Below are 20,873 nucleotides of genomic sequence, written 5' to 3'. Positions count from 1 at the left end.
ATTTCCATCTTTTGCTACTCTATACTTTTATTTTATTACATTTGCAGTGCAAATATTGCCCTTTTTACTCCATTTATTTTATTTTGATAGTTATAGATACTTGACCATTTTATAAATAGATGCAGTGTTTTAGAATAAATAGCAAGTTTAATTAGACTCTACCAGCCTAATGTGTTGCTTACACATTAAGACAATAGCAAAACATTGATATGATATACATTATAATATAACTCTAAAAAGTGATTATTTTCTCAATTAACTGATCAATTATTTGGTCTATAAAATGTCCGGAAAAAAATAGTCGAAAAGCATCAAATCCTCACATTTGAGAAGCTGGAAGACTCAAAATTACCTAAACAATGAATTGATTATCGAATCTTTTCAAGTACTAACTGCGAATTGATGACTCAACTTATTGTCTCAGCTTTATTAGTATTTGAACTTTTACTTATTTAAAGGATCTGAGTACCTTGTTTGCCTCTGGTAGACTGGTCATTAACCGGATCGTTTTTCTCTCTCTGTGTTTCTCTGCTGCTCCCCTCAGAGCCTTGCCAGCCTGTCGTTGTATCTGCTCAGGCGCTCTGTCAGAGTGAGGTGGTCCAGATCTCCTGGCACCAAGCAAGTGGTGTTGTGAATTACTTTGTGACGGCCAGCGGGAGCCTCGGCTATCTGGAGATCCTCAACACAACCCAGACCCTTCTGACAGCTGCTTTACCGTGTGGACAGGACTACAATGTCACTGTACAAGGACAAGGCAGCGAGTGTGACAGCCTCCCCAGCAGCCCTGCCTTCTTCAAAACTAGTATGATCTTCTAATCTTACGCCACAATACGCACGATGCACAGCTCCTGTCACGCGCTTTTGTATACTTGAGTTCACCACCTCCCTTCTCTCCCCAGCTCCATGTATCCCCCACGACGTGACAACCTATGTGCAGTGTGAGCTTAACGTGGGCTCTGTCAGCTGGGGGCCCAGTGACGGTGCCGAAACATATGTTGCCGTTGCAACTGGGCTTGATGGCTACACCCACCGGTGTCTCACCAACACCACCTCCTGCACCTGGAACGACGTGCACTGTGGAGAGGTGTACACCGTTGTGGTGAGAGCAAAGGAAGGCAACTGCACCAGCCTGCCCAGCAACAGCTCCGTCATCCATATGGGTATGTTAGACAGTGGTCAGTTAGATCACCTCCAGTTCATTCATTCCAAGTGATTGCTAGAGTAATGTAAGCTTTTAGTCAGTGAACAGAGGGTCGGCTAAAGCAAAAGTGTGACATTTGTCTTCAGGCAAGCATATAATGCAACAGATATGCAGCATAAAGCTTCCAATATTAAATGAATAATGGATAAATATTTGCTTGGATTTAAATCAAGCTTTTTCTTTAAAGATATTCCAACAGTTTTGTCCCTGTAATTAGTAATAAATGACATAGTTCTATTCAAGAGACTTCCTAGGAAATTATTAGGAAATAATGGGACCCATAAAATAAAGTGTTGCCCATTTTGTTTTTCTATCAGCCCATATATTTGCAGAACTATTGAAGTCGGTCGCATGGTGAAATAAAACCTAGCTCTGTTCAAACATCCGCCATCCTTGTTTCTTCCAGATCCCTGTGTGCCCCAGAATTTGGCTGCCACTGTGAATTGTGAAATGAAAGTTGTTTCACTGAGCTGGGATGCCAGTAATGGGACAAAGTCGTACGTGGTATCAGGAGAGGCGGGAAACAAAACAGTTGGGCTCACCACTAATGTCACCACAGCTCACTTTTCTGACTTTCACTGCGGACAAAACTACAGCCTCACAGTAACACCTCACAACAAGCTCTGCGCTGGAAAGTCCAGCACACCTGCTTCCACAGAGACATGTACGTACCAGTCAGATGAAACATGTAATCGTAAAAGTGAGCTCAAACGGGTCTAGAATGAACTTGTATGGTATTTCTCCCAGGGCCTTGTCCACCTGCAGGAGTCTCCACCATGCAGGACTGTCTGTCTAGCATCGTCCTGGTATCCTGGCAGGCCAGTAATGGGTCAGATTACTACACAGCCACCATGCAGACTGACACCGGCATCTCAGAAATGTGCATGTCTGACTCTAATGAATGCAGCGTCCCTAGCCTGACCTGTGGGCACAACTTCTCTGTGTCAGTCACGGCCTCCAACAAGCAGTGTAATGTTACCTCCAGACAAACCACAAGTCTGCACTCAGGTGAGGTCTTTTAAAAAGACTGAAGGTTACTCTGCTTTGTCTTTGTAATCAAGAATAATTTACTTTTCTCCTGTTATTCACTCCTACAGTATACTTCAATTCAGAGGATGCAGCTAAACCAATAACGTTTAACAGCTTTCAAAAATATCTATCAAATAAAAACATTTCCCTATCCCAACATGATGGAGCTCTTGTCTGTACCTGCAGTGCCTTGTGCTCCCAGTAACGTCTCGGCGGTGATGGACTGTCCCAACAACACTGCTCTTGTGTCCTGGTCTGGTCGTGGTGCTGTACAGTACTCAGTGACGGCCCACAGTGGTCAGAGCAACGTCAGCTGCCAGACCTCTAACCACAGCTGTAGACTTGACAACATCACGTGTGGCAACCGCTACACTGTTCATGTGGTGGCTATGAATGACAACTGCTCCAGTATCCCCAGCCAGGCTCTGATACTCAACTCAGGTAAGAGAGGAAACGCCAACAAATTCACTCTTATACACGGTTATAGTTTTATACTTTTGCGCTGTGTATACCAAAATGTTCAACTTTAAATGTCTCCTTATTCCCAGCTCCCTGCCCGCCTCAGAATGTGAGTGCAGAGGTCAACTGTCTGTCAAACGACATGACGGTTTCTTGGGATGCCGTCAGAGAAGCGGACCACTTTCTGGCGTCGGTAATTGCAGACAATGGAGGAACCAGCGAGTCCTGTAACACCACAAACACTGCGTGTTCCATCAGCAACGTGACCTGTGGAAATACATTCAGGGTTCAAGTCACCTCCGTCAGAGGCGCCTGCCGCAGCCAGCCCGGTCAGGCCCACAGCATCCCGTCAGGTATGAAAACTTCGAAAGGCATCCGTCCTTGCAAAAAATCCATCCATCCGGTTACCAATTTAACTGTCATGTTTACTTTCTAGCTCCCTGTCAGCCTCAGGGAATCGGAGGCCACCTCGACTGTGTGACCAATTCTGCCTGGATATCATGGGATGCTGCTCCGGGGGCGGACAGTTACACCGTGTTAGCTGTGGGTGGAGGGGACTATACAGCCAATTGCACCACTTCCTCCAACACCACATGTGAGGTGGAGGACCTGGCGTGTGGCATGCTTTATAACTTCAGCGTCACTGCCAAAAACAGCAAATGTGAGAGTCAGCCAAGCGCCACCATCAACTTGGAGACAGGTAAAAGATTTCTGACTGTGTGGAAGAAATAAACCACCTCAATTTAAAATAATGAGTAAAACAGAAAGTCACGGACGCTTCAGTGTTCTTTAATGAAAATCTGTCTCTTCTTCCAGCCCTCTGCTCCCTCTCTGGTATCACAGCGGTTCCTCAGTGCCACAATTCCTCCATCCTCGTCCTGTGGAATCTGATGGAGGGCGGCCTGGGAAACACTGTGTACACGGCCACAGCAGAAGCCAGTGATCATACCTACCTGTCCTGCAACAACACTGGCACGAGCTGCTACCTCCATGGAGCACGATGCGACCTCCATTACACCGTCATTGTTGCTGCTTCATCAGACCAGTGCAGCAGTCTGAGAAGTCCACCGTACAGAATTAGCATGGGTATATAGATTTTTATTGTTTTCTGTCATGCATTACATACCATTCAAGTTCTAACTTATATGGAAAGTATTGCTTGGATGAGTTTTTCCCATTCCTTTTTGGCTTCTGCAAAAGGTTCTAGCTGAGACTTATATGAGAAGATACATACCACATTCATATCTGTCCGGTAGACTTAGCAAGAAACAGCTTACTCTGGCCAAAAATGACAAAATCCACCAACCAGAACCTCTCAAGCACAATAATTAACACATTAAGGTGTAAAAACAACTATTTCTGATTTTACGGCATTATGTATGTGACTTTTTTGCTTCTGAAAATGTGGCTTAAACTCTTAATCATGTCGCCACAATATTAACATTTAATGACAATGAAAATCACAGTTAAAAAGACATCTTTAGGTGTCATTCCTAAAAGGTTTAACTCACAAACTGTATCATCAGACCTGCGCTGGAGTGATTTGACTAGATTTAATTAACAATGACCAAAGAACCCACCACTTGTTATCAGATTCTGATTCAAACGCTGCTGAATCCTGATTGGTACGCAGGAGCACGAGACATCACCTATTCCCAACTTTTCTCACAGAGCCGTGTCCGCCCAGGAACGTGGTGGTCAACGCCACCTGTGAGGACAACAGTGCACTGGTGTCCTGGAGCCCCTCCCCTGTAGCTGAAACCTATCATGTCGTCGCCATGGGTGTAGATGGACATCCTCATACTTGCAACACCACCTCCAGGAACTGCAGCATGTCAGAGCTCCACTGCGACCAGCAGTATACAGTATTTGTGACTGCCAGCCATGAGAACTGCTCCAGCAAGGCCAGTCAAAATGTCACACTCAACACAGGTATTTGTCTTTATATACTGAAGACGTGGGGCAAACCAGTCTTTGTTCATACGTTGACCAAACACAACTAAATAATATTAGTTTCAGCAGTTTGATCTTTTTCTGTCCAGGTCCCTGTCAGCCTGATGGCCTCTCGGTTACTTTCCACTGTAACAATCGGTCTGCATTGCTGTCGTGGACGGCCAGAGATAACGCTGTAGCCTATTATGGCTGTGCCCAGGCTGGAAATGGAGACATGCTGTACTGTTACAGCACAGATCCCACCTGCACCATCCCGGCTCTTGATTGTGGAACAGTTTACAATTTCTCTGTCCAGGCCTCAGATGGGACATGCAACAGCTCCTTCAGTAGCCCAGTGCAGAGTGGAGCAGGTATAAGAGCTGCATGTAAGACTCAATAACTTTGTAACATATGCACTTAATGTGGACTAATACATGAATTATTCTCTCTCTCTCTATCCAGCTCCCTGTCCGCCAGACACTGTTGAGGTGCAGCTGCTACCAATGGAGATGGAGATCCAAGTGATGCGCTTCAACTGGACACAGATCGGCTGTAGTGACACGGACTACATGCTGAAGTTAACAGGAAGTCTGCTGGGAGACAGCCAGGCCCGGCTCGAGCTCTCTTCCTATTGGACAACCGTGATGTACTTTGAGATTCCTCTCCCCTGTGGTTCATCCTACTCTGCTACAGTGGAGAGCAGGGACGCTGCCGGTACCAGCGACCCGTCTGTGCCTCTCAATGACACAACAGGTGAACTACGCTGAACGCTCGAGCTACTCTTCAAACATAATTCTTACATTTTGCCCTTTTGACAATGGAGTCTTTATCGTAGCATAGTATTTACTTTATTTATAGTAATATGCAGTAGACTTTCCTATGGCTGACTAGACTTGTAACCACATATCATATCAACATAATTAATTGTACCTCTGCTCTTTTTGCTATGACATTTCAAAAGTAACATAACATTGTTAACCAGATGATACAATTTATGATAGTAAATATGAGATTTTGAAATCAAATAGTAAAAAAAAAAGAGACTTTCAAATTTGACCCTTTTGTGGCAGGTGTTTTGCTGTCAAAGAAATGTAGTGAAGTAGATGTACGAAGTAACAGAAAATGGAAATATTCAAGGAAACCTCAAATATATACTTGTATTTCAGTACATTCCAGCACTGTTCCGTGCATTGTTCACTACCATAGTTTACTGGGACACTTCAATGGAACGGAGGCGTCATTCATTTCATTATTTACATCTGTCCTGTTACTACTATTATTGATATAAACATTATATCAATAATAGGAGGTCAAACTGGACTCTATCGATCAGGGAGAAGCATGCTCCTATCCAAACTTTAAAGGCCTTAAAAACATATTTTCATAGTAGAGATTTGTGTAATTGTTTTGTGCGACTAATACAAAAATAATGATGGCTGGATTCCATTTAGCTGCTTCATGCCCAGGGTATTGTGCATGCTGTCTCACTGTCATGACTTACTGTGACACTTAAAGAGAACAGCCGTCGTTCATGTTATTATCAACACCTGTGCTTTTCCTACTATGACAAGTCAAAATGTCTGCTGTGAAAAAGGGCCCGTTGTTTTAGCTCATTTAGTCATGAATGTATATGATTTTAGAGAAAAGCCCCACATTTGAAACCAAGTTTCCAGATGTTTTAACTAACTCCGACGTCTCTCCTCCCAGCTCCCTGTCCACCATCAGGGGTGGTGTACAGTGGTAACAGCTCCTATGCCACAGTTGCGTGGAACGCATCGGTGTTTGCCACCACATACACGGTGTACGACAACAGTGTGACGCCAAAAGCCCAGCTGTGCAGCACCGCAGGGCTGTCCTGCTCCCTGTCCAACATGGCCTCCACTAACCTGGTGATCACAGCCAGCAACACAGCTGGAGAAAGTGAAACGACAAACGTCACTAATGGTAGGACCGTCTGTGTGTTTTGCTTGTATAAATAAGCATGGATGCTGTATTTGAAAGGACACATTTCAGGGTATGTTTAAAACAAACTGAATTGATCTAAACCTTTTCCCTGTAGCGTTAACACAAGGACGCAGGAGGAGAGATCTCAGTTGGCAAAACCCAGAGCACGGTGGGTTTGTATTTATAAGGACAGATGTTACAAAAAATGATAGGTATCATATTTAACCTTACCTGAATATATTAGCATTATTGCAATATCATTATTATTCCTCTTTTATTGGAATCTGAACTCTGACTTGCTTTTCCCCCAACAGGAGGCCTCTCAGCTCCCGTGCTGAATGTCACACAAGCAACGGCAACAGTTGTTTTAATTGAGTGGTCTCCAATAGAAGGTGCTTCCCAGTACAGACTGGTTATCAGGGAGCAAAGCAGCTCCAGTGAGCCCGAGACGAACACGGTGCAAGGCGAGATGATCATCGTCACTGATCTGAACCTGCACTCCGCTTACTGTTTCTCCGTGTGGGCCGAGGACTCCACCACTAGTGGGCCAGAGTCGGAGCCCGTGTGTGTGCAAACAGGACAGGGGCTTAATAGCAAAACACTCATGTAGACAGAGCTAGAGGTCTGCACTCGTCTCCCGATTAAAATGTGATGGGCTCACTGTCAGCGTATTTGACAAATCGTTTCCCAGTTACCTATAATACACAACCACTTTAAAGGTCTGGTACAACATGGTAATTAATTAGCACGCTCTGACGTTTACATTTCTGCTGCAAACCATAAACTACACTTTTAGTTTGAGGTGTTACACAAGGGAAGAGGTCTTCTAAATGAGCCCAAATGATTTTTAAGTTCCTCTATCAAATCTTTTTGTCTGCTGTTGGTTGAGGTGATATATTTTTTTATCTTGGGCCTTGTTCCTCTTGGTTTTTTAAATTATAATCACTTTTGTAATGACATAGTCACCTTAAAGTTAATATATCAGGAATTGCTTAACATGTTCAGGGTATTTGCTTTTTTTACTATTTCTAAATGTATATTTAATATGGAAAATATTTTCTGACTGTTCTAATAAAACTATAAAAAACTATTCTTTGCATTCAGCGTTTGCGTCTTAACTCAGTGATTGTTGTCCTGTATATAGTAATCTATGCTTGTAGGACATTTGCCACGTCATTTTCTTTCAAGACGAGAACAATGTGTTGTTTGTAAAAGTGTTTTTATTAGAAAACAAAATGCAACAGAGCAATAACCCAAACACAGCACAGGCAGGGCTCAGTGTGTGAGTCGTACAAAATTACCCTTTGCAGACTGCTCATTCGAGGATTAAAACATTCTCGTGCTGTCTACACACCACCATGGACAGAATTGCTTTTTGCTGAGCCATTGTTGTTCTGCATTGCTGCTCCGCTCAAATTTGTACTTCAACCGCTCACTTGTGACCCTTCAGCATGTTCAGGACACAACTGAATGAGACGCTTGAATATGAAGAAATTCCAAATATATGCACTGTAATATCAGTCAAATTTAAAAATACGTTTTGGCTTCTGTTTCGCCTGAAAATAATTCTTTATACATTACATAAATCATATGACAGTGTTGAGCTGAGCTTCCAGCACCGACTGCACTCGACCCAGCAAGAAAGGCAACTCAGCACTTTTATCGTGTGTAGACAGCCTCCAAAACAGTATGTACACACCCACATCTTCACAGGGCAAACGAGCGCACCATAGAAAATTAAAATGCAATTTTTGCCACTTTTCAAACTGTGAAGACTAACTGTTCGGGGGGGGGGGGGGGTGAAAAAGGCAAAAAAAACAACATAAAAGTAAAGCAACATTACATCGGCCAAAGACGACAACTGCAGATGTCCAATGTGCTGACATTCCTTCTCTTTAGCACAAGTGACAGACAGCTGGGTAGAAAAAAGGAAGGAAACCACAGGAGTAGAAGAAGTAATATTGCTGGGGAGGGGGGCGACATTTACTCAGTGCTGTGACTCCTATGTTTACTATGGTCATTAATGGACTCTCGCTGACGATGGCTCTTCTCTTTGCTACCACTACGTTTGTGAGACCGCTGCTCTCCGTCTCTCTCCCTGTCTCTATCTCTGCTGTGGCTGAGCTCTCCTTTCTTGCTCTTCTCTTCTCCCCCACTTTTGTGCTTCCTCTCCCTGCTTCGACTCCGACTCGACCTTTTGGCCTTCCTCTCTTCCCTGTGTCTCTCCCTGTCGTTTTTATGCTTCTTGTCGTCGTTCTCTCCCCTGCTCTTTTTGTCCTTGGACCTCTCCTTCTCGGCGCCTCTGTCTTTTTGTCGTTCCCTGTCCTTCTTCCTGCTCTTGTCTTCCCCGCCGTCTCTTTCTTTGTCTCTGCGTTCGTTTTTCCGGTCCCGGCTGCCACTGCGCCTACGTTCCCTACGGTCTTGGTTCCTGTCTGCACTGCGGGACCGCCGTTTCTCCCTGTCCCCCCTTTCCCCTCTGTCCCTATCCCGGTCCCCCCTATCCCCCCCCCTCTCCTTCTTCTGGCGGTCACGCTCCCTCTCCAGCTCTCGGTCAAAGCTGGGGCCGTGGCGTTCTTTCTCGTGGTGGTGGCTCCTGCTCCTTGACCGCTTGGGTGACCGTTTGGGTGACCGCTTGGGTGACCGTTTGGGTGACCGCTTGGGGCTCGGTGTCCGCCTGGGTGTCCTGGCAAGAAAGGCAATTCAACTTTCTGTTCTGACAAAACTATAGATTAGCTACATAAATCAGAATAACTGTAGAGTCCAGTAAGTCATGGCAAGATTTGGCAACAGACGTTTTATAAATCATATGTATGACCCTTTCCATCCTAATTAGCTGCAAGATGATGGCGCCGGGTGAGATTGTCTAGAGAAAACAAAGCTAAAAAGCTTAAACCATTGACTGCGTTACCTGGAGTGGCGTCGCTCCCCTGGCCTCCCTGCCTCTGCTTCCGGCTCTGCGGGTTCCTCCTCCTCCTCCTGCGGCTCCTCCTGGACAACCTTACGAGGCCTCGCCTTCATCTGCTGGTCAATGAACTTCTGCACAGGCACTGGGATGCGGGGGAACAGAGTGGAGAACCACTCCAGTTTGGTCAAGAAGGAGCGCAACATCTCCCCAACGGTCATGACACAGCCGCCTCCGGCCTTCACATCGAGCTCCTAGAATCAAACGGTGGGAAAGAACAATAGAAGAAGAAAAATCGATTAGGAGACACGGGCAGGACACAGGAAAAATCTGATCGCTTTCTCAATCTTGCCTCAAATCAAAAAGCAATTTGTGATGACCAAGTACTGAACCTTCACCTCTGTTCATCTAGCTTAATCTCTCATATCAATCAAATTTGCCTACTTTACTTTGATAATTTTAAAGAGGAAACAACTATAAATAAAATAAAAAGCTTGCCTCATCTAATCTGTCTGGCAGTTTCTGGAGAGTCTGTATTTACAATGTGAGCTTTGATCAAGCAAATGCCATTACATTTCTAAGATCCACCCTCCTTTCCTTCACATCTGTTTAAAACCACATGTTCTAAAAAGTGGTTTGCATCGACTGCTTACAGACCAGAAATGAAGGAAACAAGAGAGCAGCATCTAATAACATTGTGAAACTTCCTCATTGAGCCAAAAGGACAAAGAGAGAGAAGCCATGGCTTCCTTCAGTCTCCCAAAAGCACAACGGGGCCGTAGGAGCATAACAACTGCCCACAGTATAAGCACAGAATGGAGCAGGTAGGCCAAATGCACACCAGTTGAAGAGTTATCGACTTTATATGGTAGAGAACAGCCGCTTTGCACTCACACACGCAACCCAACAGTGCTGAGAAACAATATCCAATTCACCTGCTGCACAATGGGCATCTAAAGAAAAAAACAGGGGAATTAACCAGTTGGGTAGGATTGCATATGATCAAATATAATGCAACAGAACATCAAAGGAGGCCTGGCTGCACAGCCTGGTATCAAATTGTGTGCTAATCAAATAGGGTGGGAACAATAGACTAATGCAACAGTTGACATGTGTTGTATGGTTTGTGTTTATCTTGTCTGTGTGTATCCATATGAATGCTCCAGTTGCTATTAATCCCAAATTTAGTTTTGTGCAACAAGTCCTGGTAAAAGCTTGTCAAAAACAAAAAGGGCATGCCTTAATATTACATCGACGAAAAGATTGACTCATTATTGTATATGGTACTTACCATGATAAAAATCACCAGCAGAGAAGTGAACAAGTAACCTAGCTACTTAGGTTTAGAGGACAAAAGTTGGGGACAATTAAGCCAAATGAAGGCAAAGGTGAAAAATCAGCTATGAGCATCACAAGGGAGGGAAACGGACAGTTTTTAACTTGTGTCGTGTAACTGTGTATTTAATGCAGAGAAAGAAACATTAAATTATTACCCGAGGTGACATACCTCCTCATCATCCAGGAAACCGTCGTACCATTCTATCAAATCTGCCGGGGGCTGAGTGTATCTGAGGCAGAACCAAACAGAGAGCACAACATGAGCAATACATCAGAGCACCATGTTGCACAGTCGCAAAGTTTATATTCATTGTTTTTACGGCCCTGTTCCAATAATACCTCATACACTGATTTTCAGACAGGTGAGATGATTTAAATAAAACTATTTTTGATCCGAGCATTAAAATGTCCCTTATACATGTTAGACATATTTTAGTACCAAATTTCTAATTACAATATTTATTATTTTCTATTAACTCACTTAACTGATGAGGTCTTGCCTTAAAATGACATTTTGATTCAAAAATATTGCCGTAAGAACACATTGCTATTCTGAAACAGGTGGGCAGTTGAGCAATCAAAATGACGTCTTAACCAAAATGTGCAAATTATCTAGTAATACACGGAATCTATGAAAGTCTAAAATAATAATAATTATGGCAACCATACCTTATGTACATGAATCCAAGCGTTCGGATGTATGGAGAGTCTGTATGAGTGATCAGACCCATCAGCTGTTTGCGAGTCAACTTGAGAGTAAACAGTTTGTATAGAAGACAGAAAGCAGTGGACACAATACCACCAGTCCCAACTCCACGCACCTAAAAAGGATGAAGACACATTTGTAAAGCATATCGGTGTAAATGTTTCACAGCAAACCTATTCATAACGACTGGCCTTTAGACTACATAGTTCAAGAAGTACCGTACACTAATTAAAGTACTAAATTTGTAAAGCATCATCCTCCAGGCTGGTATGGGTAGAGGGGGGTTAGACATGGGGAATATAAAAAGCACGTACTTCTCACTTACCCCTCCGCACATTCCAGTCTGACCCGCGGTCTTTCTGCTGCCTTTTTCCCATGGTTCAGCATGGGTCACCTGTAGGATCACAGGACGAGTTTACACTAGTTTACACACATTTGAGAGACCGTATTTGATCTGCACAGATCACAGCACACATTAGAAAGATACCGTCCACCCCCCTGACGACTTGCATTAGAGGTTCCATGAGATATCCTGGGACTATCGTGGACGTTCCCCTCGCAGTTAACACAGATTAACTCGTATACATAACGATGTTGAACTGCCCTAATCGTTCTAAAAATGTACACCTATCGTTATCCTTTAAACTACCAATCCCAAATGAACGGAAACGTTACTCCAACAAACCAGGTGTAACGTTTATGTAAGGTTGATAGTGGCAGCAAATTAACGGCACCCTATTTGATTTAACGTTAGCTTAGTTGCTAAAGTTAGCTTACTAATAAGATGACTAATGTTATACATCTGTGGGCAATTATGTTTATTAGGTGGACGTCTTTCCGTGCCCTGAAGTTAAGTTAGTTCAAATGAATGCTATCTGATCCCAGTTACCACAGTTATTTGACGACTGCAGTGTAGCGCTAGCTTGTGACAGTGGTTATCTAGCTAGCATGCGGCTTAGCATTTGCTAACGTTACCTTGAAGTAGATTTCGTCCACAACTTCATGGTACGTCTTAAGTTCATAAAGCTGAACTTTGAAATACGGTGAGGACAGTACATTCGTGAGGATCATTGGGTTGAGGTTCATGGTCTTCTCGTTGCCCCACAGGGGCAATACATTTCCATGTTTTCCTGGTGGAGGCTTGCTAACGGCCTGTGTTGGTAGCTGGTTTCCGACATTAGCCATGTTAGCTGAATCCCACGCCGCTAAGCTTACTGTACAGTTAGCGTATTTCCGATTACAGACCCATCAATATTATATCGTGAAATGATGATCGTTAACAATTTCGTCCGTTTAATTGTCGCTGATTCGAGGTTAAATTGATGTTAACAACTTCCCGCCGTCGTTGTAGCTCGGTGCTGTTGCGAGGTGGAACAGGACCGTTGGTGGTGCAGTGTGAAAGGAACCGACAGCTAACCGTCGATACGTCAACAAGGCGAATGTTTACAAAATAAAAGCATTTATTTATACACCAAATTGTTTTAATTGTTAAAACAAACAATTGTGCAACCACATATTTCTAAGGCTCCTGTAAAGATGGGGTGTTTTAAATATTATTTCATGGAGTATTTAAAACGATTTTGCTTTTCATATCGATGAACTCAGTACACGTTTATTTTGAAATGTGTTTGTCTTGCCTCAACAGGAAATGGTACATTTTACTTTCCGATTTAAATTTGACGCTTGACAATTTCAACAACCAATTTCATCTTAAAGCTTCCATTGTCCTTTTAACATTTAATTTGATCTGGGTAGTTAAATCAAATGTAACCATACATTTGCTCATTTGCATTTTCCTTCCATTTTAATTCTGGGTCACATTTTCCTCCACACCCCTTCTGCAAAAAGACAGTACAATCCAGAATGCACATTTTCTTTTTATTTGGCCTATATACATATACATACATACATAGATTAAATAATTTAGATATGACTTGTCACAAATACAAAATCTGTGGTAAAAATAAATCCGTTCCATCCGTTAATTATGACTTTACAGACATATGCACATGCACACAGAAAATAGACATCATACCGAAGGTACAAAACATGAAAACTTCATGGTATTTTAAATGCAGTCATCCTCCCTCACAACCAGGTGAGGAACCAGGTGCCATATAATGGTACTGTAACCACTGTCAATTTCACAATGTCAGTTATCTATTACTTCAATTTGATGGAACTTCAAGGAAGGGACGCAGTCCCCTCCAGCCACTTAAGGTACAAGTAAAATGGTGAAACAAAATCAACCATAGCTAAATAAAAGCATGTTGGGTACTTTAGGATATTTTTTAAATAACAGAGATGGGTCAACAATATATGTAGAATTACAGTACTAATCCCCAGTCTTACTTTTCAAAGAAGAATAACAGAAATGTCAGTACACCAGTAATCTCAGTCCCCAAAATGTTCCAACTGTGGCCTTCACCTCCTCTTCTTGAACACTAGAGGGCTCTTCTGGTCACAAGACACTGTAGGTCAGACGCAGAGGAATTGCGTAAAATAAATTAAATCTCCTGGAGTGAGGCGGGAGCAAGTTCTGATGGCAATTCCACAACTCAGTCTTGTATACCCCGTATGAGTGTAATACGGCACCCTTATGACAGGCACATGCTTCCCAAAGCCTAGCGCTTGATCACCACCTGCTCAAAGGCTCCAGCTGCGACCCTGAAAGAGAATGCCACAACGTGTTACATGACAGGAAATGAGGGTGGTTATGTGATCTGGCTGCTGCTGCTGCTGCTGTGGTGCATTCTTTTATAAGCAGAACGAACACTGTGTTGTGAAATTGAAAGTACCGTGACATCTATGTAATAGATTCCTAAATAAAAACATTTTCATTTAACATATGTCCAATGAATTTAGATTTGTAATAAATGCCTGCTGCGTGGCAACCACAATCCAGAGTTACATAATCACACCCACCTCATATGCTGGCTTCCTAAAGCTGTACTCCCACCAGGACCAACAAACAAGCTGAGCCCCTCCTCTGTAGCAACACAAACACACACACACACACACACATTAGAAATAAGAATCATGGTTTGAAAATGGCTCACACTTACGTCTCTAGAAATGATAATAGTAAATGGCAATAGACGAATAGAGAGGGGAACGATGTTGCAAAGCTGATGAGATCTTTTGAAGAACATCAGGAGAAGTAGTTGATAGTTGAGGAACACTTATCAAAATATGCACATTTCCACAAAAAAATGTGTTCAACATCATTCTCTGAGTGGAGAGAGTCACCTTTTTTCTAAAACAATAAATGACTCCCCTCTTCATTAAGTCACTCAAGGACAGGGGTTTGTAACATGGCAGCCACTATGTGTGCTCAGCTACCAGTGAGGTTTAACTGCCCTTGAGGTATTCAGATAATGAAATCTAACCCCTGTAATCCTTATTCAAATACATGTTCATATTCAGGCTGGTAATATGTGAGTAAGTATGGTTCAAATTTGCTTTTTTAATTTGACTTATAAACATCTAATTGTCATTCAGCGTTTGAAGGATGCCGTTACATTGTTGCATTGCAACACCTCAAAGTAATTTGATCCAATCAGCAGGAGGTGTAGGTAACTTTCCAAGTCAGCCTTCAGCGCACTAAGTCACGGATTAGGTGTACACACCCTCTGCACTGGAGTCCAAGACGCCATGGCTGAAGTCCTGGCTCTGCAGGATTTTCTCTATTATGTCATCAGCATCCACCCTGGTGGCATCGACTCTTTTGAGCTGATTCTCCACTGAGTTCTGCTTTACTGGATGTCTAATGGAGAAACACAAACAGGGTGAAACATTATACAGGTGTGTGTTACATGGGAAGGAAAAGACATGAGACATTTAGTGGAAAATAGAAGCAGTCTGATCCCGAGGTTTGTGTATATAACAGGGTCACTGCACACAAAGGTCAACCCAGCATAGAATATATGTTGAAAGTAAAAGGTGAGAAGAAAGGAAGAAAATAAAAACATTACCTTGACACTTTAGCGGGGGTAGAGGGGTGGTCAGGTGCGTTGGAACAGGTAGCGGAGCCTGGCAGAGTGGTCCTGCTGTCCTGCTCTCGCTGATCACTGGTTTCCAGGATGCTGCCGATGCCTGTGGAGGCAGAACCTCCCGACGCGCTCCTCCGATGGCATAGATCTGTTAAACTGGAGTGATTCGAGCTGTAACCTACAGAACAGGAAAGGGAGAAAAAAAAACATTCAGGTTATGCTTACGTTTTCTGTTGCTGGCGTGGTAGTAATGGTGCTTGTTTAAAGGGAATACATGTGTGTCTATGTGTTAGGTACCTGAGATTTTTGACTGTTGACTGGCGTGGCTGGGTGTTCTGGAGTGACCACACACTACCAGCTCCTCTGGGACTGATACTGACTTTACTGGAGTCTCTAAATGAAAAAAACAAACAAGTTTTGTTATGAAGATTTTGTAAATATGCAAACACAGCTAAATAATCCATTCTTTAAGGTAAAACCCTCGAGGATTTAATTAGTTTTAGTTTCGTTATGATGCTATTCATTCTGAGGCTTCCTAAATGAAAACACTGATGATGATTTTCAGTATGTTACTGTTGACTCCTGAATAATCATGGCGCCTCATGAAGAACGGTTCTTTGTAGAGCCTTGTCAAAACTACTGTGTACAACAAAAGCTGCTGCTTTTGGCAAGAATTAAGAAACGTAAAATAAAATCTTGCCATCGTAAGGAACAGCAAACTCTTTTGAGCCTCGGAGTCTGTCTGTACGTACCGGTGAGTGAATGGGATATGTACATGTCTCCTCCCTTTCTGTCCTCAAGGAGACACTCTGCTTCAGCCTGTGGGATTCCCAGAGTCATGGCTGTAGATGGGGGACTAAAGGGAACACGGGAAAAAGGGATGTTACTGAGTTTTTTTAAGTATCAGTGTTGCTGGAAAAGAGCTCCTTCAACTGCCCTGCTCTATAATTACATGAAAACCTCTACACACAGGGACTCTGACACAATTATTTTGACTATTAGAACTGTTACGTGACTGTTCATGTCCAACATAAATACTTGAATTTAATGGTTGTCGCAACAATATTCAGATATTGTTTACGCTTGCCGTTCTCTAGGAATATGATGCGTGTGGTTTGTTTGTCAGTGTTCATGATACAGCCTCAGTTTTCTTGTGACATATTGCACCTCTACTGGTGAATAGATGGCACAGAATGCAGTTTATTAAAATACAAAACTCTGCATTTAGTTCTGATCCACAGTCAAAAAGGGGATGAGCCTAGAACTGCAGTAACACTGGGATGTTTTTGGTTTGCAGTCGTCAAACATACACTTTACATGTAGAAATACTGTGTAATAGCTCATCAGCAAGCAAACGTCAAAGCCAACAGTCTCCTTGAGCAAGTTATACATGAGTTAAAAATGGATAAATAATAAGTCTAATGAAAATAGAAGGGCAATCACTTTAAGCAACTCCCGGACGTTAACACAGGAAATGTGACTTTTCTGCTACTGTGATGCAATGTTAAAGAAAGGAAAGAGGGCGGAGAGGCAGACAAATGGGGACAGACAAGAGTTTAAAAAAAACACACACACAATGAGTAACACTGAGGGATGAATGACTAGGCTATCATTGAGTTTACACTTTAGACATCGCCTAGGCAGCAGGGTGTGTATCATTACACTGAAAGGGAGTTGGAGCATGACAGTGTACTGGGAAAGACTTGCGGTGGCTGAAAAAAGTTGCAAACAGTGCAGGCTTTGGCAGGAGTGTGGTGATTCATCACATCCTCTGTGACAAACTGCTCTACATAAAGCTCTGACAAAAGAGAAAACACAACCGCTGGGCTGAGCTGATCACACTTCAGCTGTTGCTCACTACCGAGGTTGCGCAGATTAATGTCTGGGTGAGGCGTTATTAGATAAAACTCTGATGCAATCTCAGCTACCATACGTCATAACGTCAAACTCTAGGAGGACTTTGTAATATCAGACAAGAGAGTCTTCAGTTGAGTGACAGACAGGGTGTGATGAGAACACTTTCCACTGTGGTTACATGCAGATCTTTGCAAGTGCGAGACATTCTTCCGCTGCAACCACAGCTATAGCATTTTGTAGTTGACTAAACTTAAACACAACAGACGAGTCAGTATTTCCGTAGTTACAACTTTAAAATTGAATTGATATTCAGACTTTCAGACCAAGTTATACAACTGAACAAATGAATAAGGGAAAAAAAATGAGCTCTTACGTTTTAAAACAGGGGTCTCCAGACATAAGTTGTGTGGTGATGACAACCTGTAACAGATTAAAAAAAAAGAGGTAAAGTAATGTAGGTTTTAGGCTGACAAGAGGCAGAAAAAAAGCTGCAATGTTCCTGTGTAGCGTGGTTTAATGGGGTTGCTATCAACTAAGGTTTAAAATTATATTTTGTGCAATGTGAGCCCATTGTAGCCCCAGGAAGAATCAGCATATTTGAAATGCATTCCCATGGCCCGGGTAGTTTATAGATCACAGGCTCAGACATGTGTGGCAGCAATTGTCAATTGTCAATTCAACTTTTCCATCGGTGACATAAATCCAACATTTTCAGGAGTGTCTACTTCTGCTGAAGAACTGGTTACATCATTTAGAGCAGCATAGCTTTGCAACAATAGGTTGTAGGCTTATCTTTGCTTTGCTAAAATGTGTGTTACTTGTAGAGACGTGTAAGAATAAATGATTGGGCCGTACCAAAACATTGCTAGTGTGGCAGAGACTCCTAACGGCATGTACAACTTAAAGTATTGTGGAGCTATGCGTTGAAACAATACCACACCTTCAGAATTGAGTTGTCCTGCCTGGTGTTTTTGGTGTCGTATCCCTCGAGGAGACACCGTCGTGTAATGCTGCCGGACCCGGCAAACTCAGACAAGTTCAAGTCAGCAAAGCCCAGCTGCACAGGGATATTAGAGATCAAGCCGTCAGAACCATCTGACAGTAGCTTTATCTCCGTCAAAGTGCCGGCATTAACATGTATGTGTACATAAAGCATCATCCTATGATAATGTGGTGCTAAAGAACTATCTACATTTGAAGAAATCCAACACAGCTAAGGTTTTTGGAAACACACCACCATGTGTCTTAGAGGAGGTATTCAATTCTTGAGAAATCAGATAACCTAACACTTTAACTCATCGTTAAAGTTCATGATTAACATAGCGTAGGTTGTGATTTACAAAATTTTCAATCAGTAACTAAAGACGGAAACTAGAAATAAAAACATTCTTGGTAAACAGACTCAACTTACTGAAAAGTTATCTAAGGACACTTGGAGGCCGACTGTTATCACATAATGTATGATAAGACTGTTCTAATGGATATCTGGCACTTAAGTATCTATGTTTACAACAAATGCCAGTCTACAGACGGGAGAACAGAAGTATTACCTTTGCAAAAGTTTTTCCACCCTTCAATTCCTTAAAATGACAAAAACACAAAAAAATCAGTGAGGTCACAATTACCCGTTTCATCACTATCTCACACACCATTTTCATTAAAACTTTACTCGTGTCTGCACAAAGCATCTGTGACATGATTACAAATCAACAGTGCTCTCTGACCCTTAACTACAGAAACATTTTTAGCACATTCAAGTCTCAGTTAACTATCTGGACTGCAGTGTCAACTAAATCGTGCTTGATGGCAGAGAAGAAAACGTCCTGTACCTTGCGCACGGACACCCGGCAAAAACAGGGGTCTAGTACACCCGTCCCAGCATTGGCACTCATCTTAATCATGAACGAGAATCTCTTCCTCCAGTGTACACAGTTGGCTTGGACTGGATTCCTGTGAGAGAAGCACATTTAAAAACATAGAAATGAAAACATGCAGGTATACCGAACACTGAAAGAGCAGATATTCATTTTAAGATTGCCAGATGTATGCATGGTTTACCCACAGTGTCCCAGTTGGGTCCTAAATGTGTGCAACACTTCAGTTCAATACTCGCTGAACTTATTAACATGTGAATCTTTTGGAAGAAGACGCTTTGAGGCAAATTGATTTTGGCCTATATTAGTAAATTAGACTTCACAGGCAGAGAATGTCGAGTAGACACTGGACAGCAGCGATAAGAGATAAGACAATATAGTGGTAGCAATAGAAACAATAGGAATCTTCATACACCCCATAGATTCCTACACAATACACGATTGTCAATATGATTATGGTATTTGAGAAAGAGACTAAAGTTGTGGTTGGAGCAGGATAAAACTAGGAGCACAGTGTTTGTACACAGACAGTTACCATGGCAAAGTAATGAGGGCTAAACGTCGGATTTTTCCAGAGTGACTCATCTACGATACAAGCACGTGTAATCACTGCCCCTATAAGCGTGTGTGCTGCTTTGCAATGGAAAGAAAGTGTGTTTCAAGAAGAAGCTAGGTTAACTCAGAGTCGTTGATTAGCAACTGATTTTATCAACTGTATTACGTTAACGAAATAATGTTATTGGACTTATAGTGTACTATAGCGCTACTAGCTCTTTAACCAGAGTGTATCTCCTTAAACACATGAGCTAGTCTTCAACCATGCTAGTTCACGATATGTTGAGTTAATACACATACTTATTTAACACGTAACTAGCCTATATAAGTACAACCCTAGTTACCTAGCTAACTACGTGTCTGTGGTGTCGCTTAATAACTAATGTTACTCACAGCGTTAACTATACACGTTAAAACTCGTGGAATGCAACAAAGCAAAACCGAGACTACAAATGATTAACAGGTGTCGAACGAAAACTGAACAGGGACTTAAAAACACACGTTTCACTTAAATTCAATGTTAGCTTGCTCGAACAACCAGTAAACTGTTGCTATAAATAGCAACAACAAATCTTACCTAGGCGACTCTTCTGCAAAGCCTCCATCCATGAGTCTAACTTTACAAAATAAAACTCCGTTTACGAAGGGAACCGATGACAATTCCTCCAGATCGAAGTCTACCTTAAATTTAAATCTCTTTTTCTTCATAAGCATGAACGACATGATATATCCTCAACTCCGGGGTGATCCGAGGCGCAACAAGTCCCGACAGAAGTGGTTAAGGCTGACAGACAACTGTCCACTTTCCCCCCGCTCCGCGCTGCTGTCACCGCGGCTCGCTCAGCTGTCGTTGGTCGTTGCCGTGTTGCGGTAGCGTCGTGGTAGCGTCGTTGCAGCGTCGTTGCAGCGTTGTTGCGGTAGTCGTGCAGACACGATACAAACTTCAAATCTCCTCCTTCCCACCCACTGAAAGGTATTATTCGTGACGTAACAGACATTCCACCTTTTGATTGGACACTGCGGCTGCATGAAAACAAAAAACAAAAAAAAAGAAAGGAGGAATACCGAGGTCACGATTGAAATG

General features: G+C 42.6%; 3 protein-coding genes across 3 annotated transcripts; 1 reads left to right on the top strand and 2 right to left on the bottom strand.

Moving 5' to 3' along the window:
• Positions 1 to 402: 402 nt before the first annotated feature.
• On the top strand, positions 403 to 7,325 carry LOC306706081 (fibronectin type III domain-containing protein 7-like; the record flags this gene model as incomplete). The annotated part of the gene is made up of 15 exons (XM_079172991.1): positions 403 to 417; positions 577 to 802; positions 900 to 1,160; positions 1,608 to 1,865; positions 1,949 to 2,209; positions 2,417 to 2,671; positions 2,779 to 3,042; positions 3,126 to 3,389; positions 3,506 to 3,775; positions 4,361 to 4,621; positions 4,732 to 4,992; positions 5,084 to 5,374; positions 6,329 to 6,565; positions 6,681 to 6,734; positions 6,880 to 7,325. The coding sequence occupies 15 exons, from the start codon at positions 403 to 405 to the stop codon at positions 7,173 to 7,175; spliced, it is 3,474 nt and encodes a 1,157-aa protein (XP_079029117.1). The 3' UTR covers positions 7,176 to 7,325.
• A 448-nt stretch (positions 7,326 to 7,773) lies between these two features.
• Positions 7,774 to 12,898, bottom strand: prpf38b (pre-mRNA processing factor 38B). The gene is made up of 6 exons (XM_079172678.1): positions 12,487 to 12,898; positions 11,837 to 11,905; positions 11,475 to 11,626; positions 10,975 to 11,035; positions 9,474 to 9,721; positions 7,774 to 9,248 (listed from the first exon to the last, which is right to left on the bottom strand). The coding sequence occupies exons 1-6, from the start codon at positions 12,694 to 12,696 to the stop codon at positions 8,549 to 8,551; spliced, it is 1,440 nt and encodes a 479-aa protein (XP_079028804.1). The 5' UTR covers positions 12,697 to 12,898; the 3' UTR covers positions 7,774 to 8,548.
• Positions 12,899 to 13,379: 481 nt separating this feature from the next.
• LOC306706643 (EEIG family member 2-like) lies at positions 13,380 to 20,635 on the bottom strand. The gene is made up of 11 exons (XM_079173792.1): positions 20,367 to 20,635; positions 19,190 to 19,310; positions 18,911 to 18,940; positions 18,301 to 18,417; positions 17,734 to 17,780; positions 16,256 to 16,359; positions 15,801 to 15,896; positions 15,486 to 15,681; positions 15,141 to 15,277; positions 14,437 to 14,500; positions 13,380 to 14,178 (listed from the first exon to the last, which is right to left on the bottom strand). Exons 1-11 carry the CDS (start codon positions 20,510 to 20,512, stop codon positions 14,136 to 14,138), a joined length of 1,101 nt encoding a protein of 366 aa, XP_079029918.1. The 5' UTR covers positions 20,513 to 20,635; the 3' UTR covers positions 13,380 to 14,135.
• Between the last annotated feature and the right edge of the window lie 238 nt (positions 20,636 to 20,873).

The sequence above is a fragment of the Pholis gunnellus genome, assembly GCF_910591455.1.
Source record: "Pholis gunnellus genome assembly, chromosome: 14".
NCBI classification, from domain to species: domain Eukaryota; kingdom Metazoa; phylum Chordata; class Actinopteri; order Perciformes; family Pholidae; genus Pholis; species Pholis gunnellus.
Note: the sequence above shows the minus strand (reverse complement) of the source record. Positions and strands in the feature narration are given on the sequence as shown.